The 6444-nt window shown below is 51.0% G+C and overlaps 1 protein-coding gene across 1 annotated transcript in view; it reads left to right on the top strand.

Moving 5' to 3' along the window:
• Nucleotides 1-5798, top strand: part of FAM20A (FAM20A golgi associated secretory pathway pseudokinase) — a 12688-nt gene extending 6890 nt beyond the window's left edge. The window contains 8 exon segments of the mRNA XM_053995106.1: nt 13-40; nt 42-132; nt 848-915; nt 917-1029; nt 1325-1434; nt 1980-2061; nt 2145-2204; nt 5167-5798. Of these exon segments, the coding sequence (XP_053851081.1) occupies nt 13-40; nt 42-132; nt 848-915; nt 917-1029; nt 1325-1434; nt 1980-2061; nt 2145-2204; nt 5167-5431 (817 nt within the window). The 3' untranslated portion in view covers nt 5432-5798.
• The last annotated feature ends 646 nt before the right edge of the window (nt 5799-6444 follow it).

Genomic DNA, 6444 nt, shown 5'->3' with positions numbered 1-6444 from the left:
GTCCCCTCTGTGCAGGATCCTGGATTTCCGGAGGGTGCCACCCCACGGTGGGGAGGCTGATCAATGTCACCAAGGAGATCCTGGAGGTCACCAAGAACGAGGTCCTGCAGAGCGTCTTCTTCGTGTCACCAGGTGGGCGAGGGCTTGGCTTGGGATGAGGCAAATTATGGTCCCAATTGTCTTTAAGGTCCCTTCACACCTAATCCAAACCTGTGGTGTTCCATGGTGGGAGGAAGGGCAGGGGCTGCAGGACTCAAGCTGTGGTGCAGAAATGAAATTCTTGGGTTAAACATGCACAAAGATATGGTTACAGATTCTGGAATCACCTACCAGATCTACTCATTTGGCCTTTTTTCTTAACCTTTCCCTTAGGACCCCAAATCTGTGATTTGGCAGGTTGACATCCTTGCCATGCTTTGGGTTTTACCTTGTTTTTCCTTGGCTTCCCCAGAGTGTTTCCATGAAACAGCCATCAAATTTAAACTGCTCTGCACTCATCTGCAGCCCCTTGGGACTCCTCCCATCTGCTTCCCCTCACCCCATCCCTGCCACAAGAAATAACCACTGTCCCACGGTGGGGAAGGGCTCAGCCTTGCACCTTCCTGGAGATCACAGCCCCTTTTCCCTGTTTTTTACACCCTCCTATAGATCACAGCCCCTTTTCCCTGTTTTTTACACCCTCCTATAGATCACAGCCCCTTTTCCCTGTTGTCTGCACCCTCCTATAGATCACAGCCCCTTTTCCCTGTTTTCTGCACCCTCCTAGAGATCACAGCCCCTTTTCACTGTTTTTTACACCCTCCTGGAGATCACAGCCCCTTTTCCCTGTTTTCTGGTCTCCTCCCAGCCAGCAACGTCTGCTTCTTCGCCAAGTGCCCGTACATGTGCAAGACGGAGTACGCCGTGTGTGGGAACCCCCCACCTCCTGGAAGGCTCCCTGTCTGCCTTCCTGCCCTCCCTCAACCTGGCCCCACGGCTCTCCATCCCCAACCCCTGGATCCGCTCCTACTCCTTCGATGGAAAAGAGGAGTAAGTGGGTAAATGAGGCTGCTTCCCATTTCTGCACTGCAGGGCACGGACACACGGACAGAGCTGCAGAAATAACCCAGGCCAAGGGTCAGGGAGCCCATGATTAGTGTAATAATTACTGTAATAACCCCTAAAAGCCTGGGCATTGGCTGTGTTTCAATTCCAGTCTCCTGCATGCACAAGGGGAGATTTATTTCCTCGTCTTGTACATCTTCACATGGAAGATGGGTTTTGGGGTATTTCTGGGACATGGCAGAAGCAGCTAAGGGCATCTCCCCTTCTCCATCTCCTGCAGGTGGGAAGTGAATCCACTGTACTGCAACACAGTGAGGGAGATCTACCCCTACAGCAACAGCAACCGGCTGCTCAACATCGTGGACATGGCCATATTCGACTTCCTAACAGGTAATGACGGAGGGAAAGGACTTTCCTCCCTTTCTTTCTTTCCCTTTCCCTTTCCCTTTCCCTTTCCCTTTCCCTTTCCCTTTCCCTTTCCCTTTCCCTTTCCCTTTCCCTTTCCTTCCTTCCTTCCTTCCTTCCTTCCTTCCTTCCTTCCTTCCTTCCTTCCTTCCTTCCTTCCTTCCTTCCTTCCTTCCTTCCTTCCTTCCTTCCTTCCTTCCTTCCTTCCTTCCTTCCTTCCTTCCTTCCTTCCTTCTCCTTCTTCTCCTTCTTCTCCTTCTTCTCCTTCTTCTCCTTCTTCTCCTTCTTCTCCTTTCCCTTTCCCTTTCCCTCCCCCTGCAGAGACACTTTAGAGGTGCTGCTGTCTCCCCACAGCCCCTCCAACGTGGGGGCACAGGGGAGCCCCCAGACTCACCCCAGCAAGGGGACAGCAGCACCTTGGGCACTTCCAGCACGGCAACAAACACTCCATGCAGATCTGAAAGAAAGCTTGGGATGATTTAGAAAATTCCCTGCAAGGCAAACTCTGTCCCTCTGCGTGGCCTTTGCAGGGAACATGGACCGGCACCACTACGAGATGTTCACCAAGTTTGGGGACGACGGCTTCCTCCTGCACCTGGACAACGCCAGAGGGTGAGGCACCGGCAGGAGCTCGGGAGGGGCGAGGAGGAGGAGGATGAGGAGGGACAGGCTCTCAACTCTGCTTCACCCCCCAGGTTTGGGCGGCATTCCCACGATGAAATCTCCATCCTGGCCCCGCTGTCCCAGTGCTGTGTGTAAGTTCCAGCTGCAGCTTCCTTCCCAGGAATGTCCGAGTTCCTGCTGTCACCGGGGAGCTCACCCAGGCCTGGCTCCCTCCAGCAGCTCAAGGAGGACCCTGCTAATCCCAGCCGAGGGGTGGGCTGGATGCTGGAGCAGAATCATGAGTGGAAAAACATCCACTGGCAGACCAGGAGACGCTGTCCAATGGATCAAACCCTTCCAGAAAGTTCTAACAGCCTTTCCCAGCCCATCAGCACGAGGTGCTCTCAGGAAGCACAGAAATCTCCATCCATAATCCTGGTGGAACTTTGATGCACCTAATCAAGCTTCCTCTTCTCATGGCATGAAAGAGAAGCTCATAATTTTAATCCTATGTTCCCCCTTCATTAATTCACATAAATCAGCAGCTGCAAGTTAAATTTAAGAGGCAGAAGCAGCTGCTCTTTCCTAGGGTTTGTCTTCGGGAGATGTGGAGCCTTTTTCCTCGCTCTACCTGCTTCTCCTCCCCCTCGGGGTGGTAACTGCATTCTCCCCACACACCTTTAATTTCAAGAACTGTTATTTGCACTCAGCAAGTCTTTTCATTTCTAATTGAAGGCTCACAGGGAATCCTTCTCTTGAAATTTTGTGCAGTTTGAAATTAACTCTGCTTCTTAATTTGACCTTCATACCATAATATCCACAGGTCACATCACTCCTATTCTTCCAGATCCACCTCCCAGAAACTCCTCTTAATTTCATTCTTGTGAAAGGCAGTGGTAAGAGGACCTGAACACCCTGTCATAAGCAAACAAGGGCCAGGAACAGCATAAAAACAACTCGTGCTGCCTGAAGGAGACACACAAACCCTCATTTCCCACAAGACCTGATCCATTTGGCGTGGGAGAGCATCTAAAACCACTTGGGAAGGAAGGGAAGAGGTTTTACTTGAGTAAGCACACAGAGGCCACAAATTTCAGCCTGCCCTGACCAACAACCTGGACCCAGCCCACCGAGTCACCTCCTTGCTCCGACACCGAGCTGAGCCATGTGAGCAGGAAAGCTCCTCCAGCTGGGAGTGCTGTGAGCACAGGGATGCTGAGAGCAGGCTGTTAAACACATCCACCTCATTCCCAGCTGAGTTCTGCTCCAAGCCTGGCTTCCAGCAGATTTGAGTCTGTTTTACCTGCCTCTCCCAGATCCCAGCCTGTCCCACACGTTGAAGCCTACAGGTCTCCTCTCCCAGACAACGAGTGGCACAAATACAGCCATGCCATGATATGGTCCTTTCCCTGAAAGCATCAAAACCCTCGTGGAGGCACAGCCAGGCCTGGAAGCAGCCCCAGTCAGGCTGCTGAAGTCCCTGGAAGGTCGGGGTGAAAGGTTCAGCACTCCAGCCCAGCCGCGGGGTCACAGCCCCCGTGGGAGCGCAGCGGCGCTGGCGGCAGCGTTTCCATCTCAGCCCTCTCTGTGCTCTGCTTGTTTGTTGTGTGACTGTTCCAGAGCTCCATCAGCTGCTCCCCACGGGTCACACCAGCCCGCTCTCCACCTCCAAGCACTGTTGGGACCAGAGCAAACACAGCTGGTGTTTACCCACAGCAGCTCCCGGGCCAGCCCTGCCTCGAAGGACAGCACACAGATGCTTGTTCACATCTGCTCTGGGCACAGCTTCCCCTGGCAGCAGCAGCAGCAGCAGCAGCAGCAGCTCACAGCTGGGGTTTAAAGCTTCCTTGTCAGCCCTCACCCTCGATCAATTAATTATTTTTGTTTTTTCAGGAATGTTAATGCGGGAAGGTGATGCCTGGCCCTGTGGCAGCAGCATCCTCCTTCCCTTGTGCCACAGGCACAGTGCCCACACACACCTCGCTCCACACACGCTCCTGATTTAGATTGGATATTAGGAAAAGTTTTTTCCTGGAAAGGGTAGTAAAACATACTAGTAGGGTAGTAAAACACTGGCACAGGCTGCCCAGGGAAATCATGGAGTCACCATCCCTGGAATTTTTCAAATGATGTGTGGATGTGACACTTGGGGACGTGGTTTGATGGTGCTGGGACAGCAGTTGGACTTGATGATCCTAAAGGTCCTTTCCAACCTTAGTGATTGTCCCCAGCACCTGAACAGCCTTTCCCAAACAGCACATGGCCTGTTGGAGCTGCAGAGATCCAGATCAACATTCCCAATAGATGCCCTGGATAAACAACAGCCTACAAATACAAATTCTTGAGCTGCCTAAAATGGATCTGACCTTTTTCCACCTGAAAATTCTGTCTGGGCTGAATCCAAATGGTTCCATGAACATGGACCACTTTGTTTCCAAGTTTCAAAGGGCAATAACCACAGCCACTGATTCATTTCAGTATTGTGCATGCTGAAGTCAACACATTTCTGCTGAGGATTAAACAAATGATTTCAGAACACTTCATTTCATGCCCAGAAGCATTCCAAGATTGCAGGTTTTCATCCCATTTTCTGTCAAAGCAAATCACATTTGAATCTCAGTACCCCCTAAGGTGAAAAGTCACAGTTACATCAGTTCCAGGAAATATTCCCTCTTTTTGCTCAGAGTTTTGACAGAAGATATTTTCTCATTCATGTCTTTTCATTTACCTCCCCCTCTGCTCCCATCTCGTAAATGTCATCCTCGGGGAGATGACACCACCCTGCAGGAACCTGGGGAACTGGGTCATCTCTGACTCACTCACTACTGAGAACTTCAGTCACGTTTTTTCTCTCTGCTGACAGAAATTTGCAGTACAAACACTATGGAAAAACAAAGGGGAGAAGTAGAGGTTTCTGCAAAAAAAAAAAAAAAAATGTCATTACCTTCCAAAATTATAGAATACAATTAGCATAGATTTATACCCATTAAAATTATAGAAATTTTGTTCTAAAGTTCTTGAAATTCCTTCACCTGTCTCTGCCCTCCTGCTGTCAAGGAGCTCAGCTGCTCTTGCTGGGAGGCATTAAATTGTTTATTTGTTTTTTTTTTCCAGAATAAAGAGAACGACGTTGCTGCGCCTGCAGCTCCTGGCGGAGCCCGAGTACCGGCTCAGCGCCGTGATGAGGGAATCCCTCCTGCAGGACCCCCTGGCCCCTGTGCTCACCGAGCCACATCTCCTGGCCCTGGACAGGCGGCTACAGCTCATCCTGGACGCCGTGGGGAAGTGCGTCGACACCTTTGGAGAGGCCGCGGTGGTGGCCAACGACACCGCGCAGCCCCAGAGCCCTGCGGCGCACAGAGCCAAGCTGGACACTTAGACAGGGCTCAGAGCCAGGGAGAACCCTGCCAGGCAAGTGGCAGCTCCAGCAACTGCTCATTTCCACCTACAAACACTCACAGAGACTTGGAGGGGAAATGTCTGAAGATCAAGAAGCCCACCGGGCTCCTCTGCTGGTGTTTAAGCAGAGCTCCTGTGCTCGGCCAGTGCTGGTGAGGCTGCAGCAGATCTTTACAGCCCAAACACGGCTCTGGGGTGAAAAAGCTGTGATCTCCAGATCTAGAGTTGGCCGTGCCCTTGGGAGGCTGAGGGAACACCTGACCTTGGTTTGCTCAACCTTCACAGGGGCTTGTTCTTGCTAGAGAAGGACACGAGGGTGAGGGTTGAATAAAGAGATGCCAAGAGCATTTTCCTCTCGGTAGGTCTTTGTTCTGTGGTCAGGAGCGTATATTTGAGAAATGCTTGCCCCTGGCACGAGACAGGGCATTGGTCCAGCTTGGTCAGACCAGAGGGCATTGTGAGAAACACAGTAAAGGCAAAAAGACCTTCGGAAAGCTGTGACAGCAGGCTCAGAAACAGAAAGAGCAAAAGAACTCAGAGCTAGCTGCAGCTGCAGAGTCTGAAAGTAGAAAAGTTACAATAGAACAGCAAGCAAGGACATGAAACAACAGTTTGAGTTTTAGGCTTGGCTGAGACAGACCTTAAGACTTAAGGCACCTACACGTGCTCACTGTCAGGAGCAGTGAAACCCCAGCCCACAGTGATCTGTGCACGTCTCACAAAGCCTCACAGGGCACTAAAACCACTTCTCTGACCTGCCTGAAGAGCCCGTTTGGATATAGAATACAGGCAGGTCTGTGTTGCCTTAGACCCCAAGGGAAAAAACCCAAACTGAAAAAAAAATCCCGAAAATCAAACCGCTCTGAGACACGGGACTGTATTTACAATTCAAGAACCCACCCATTTATGGGGAAAACATTTTGTCAAAGTGGGGGGAATCCATCTCAGGTCACCTCCTCATATCTTTTAAAATCATTTTCTCCTCATAGCTTT

Source organism: Vidua macroura, chromosome 19, assembly GCF_024509145.1.
Source record: "Vidua macroura isolate BioBank_ID:100142 chromosome 19, ASM2450914v1, whole genome shotgun sequence".
NCBI lineage: Eukaryota > Metazoa > Chordata > Aves > Passeriformes > Viduidae > Vidua > Vidua macroura.
Note: the sequence above shows the minus strand (reverse complement) of the source record. Positions and strands in the feature narration are given on the sequence as shown.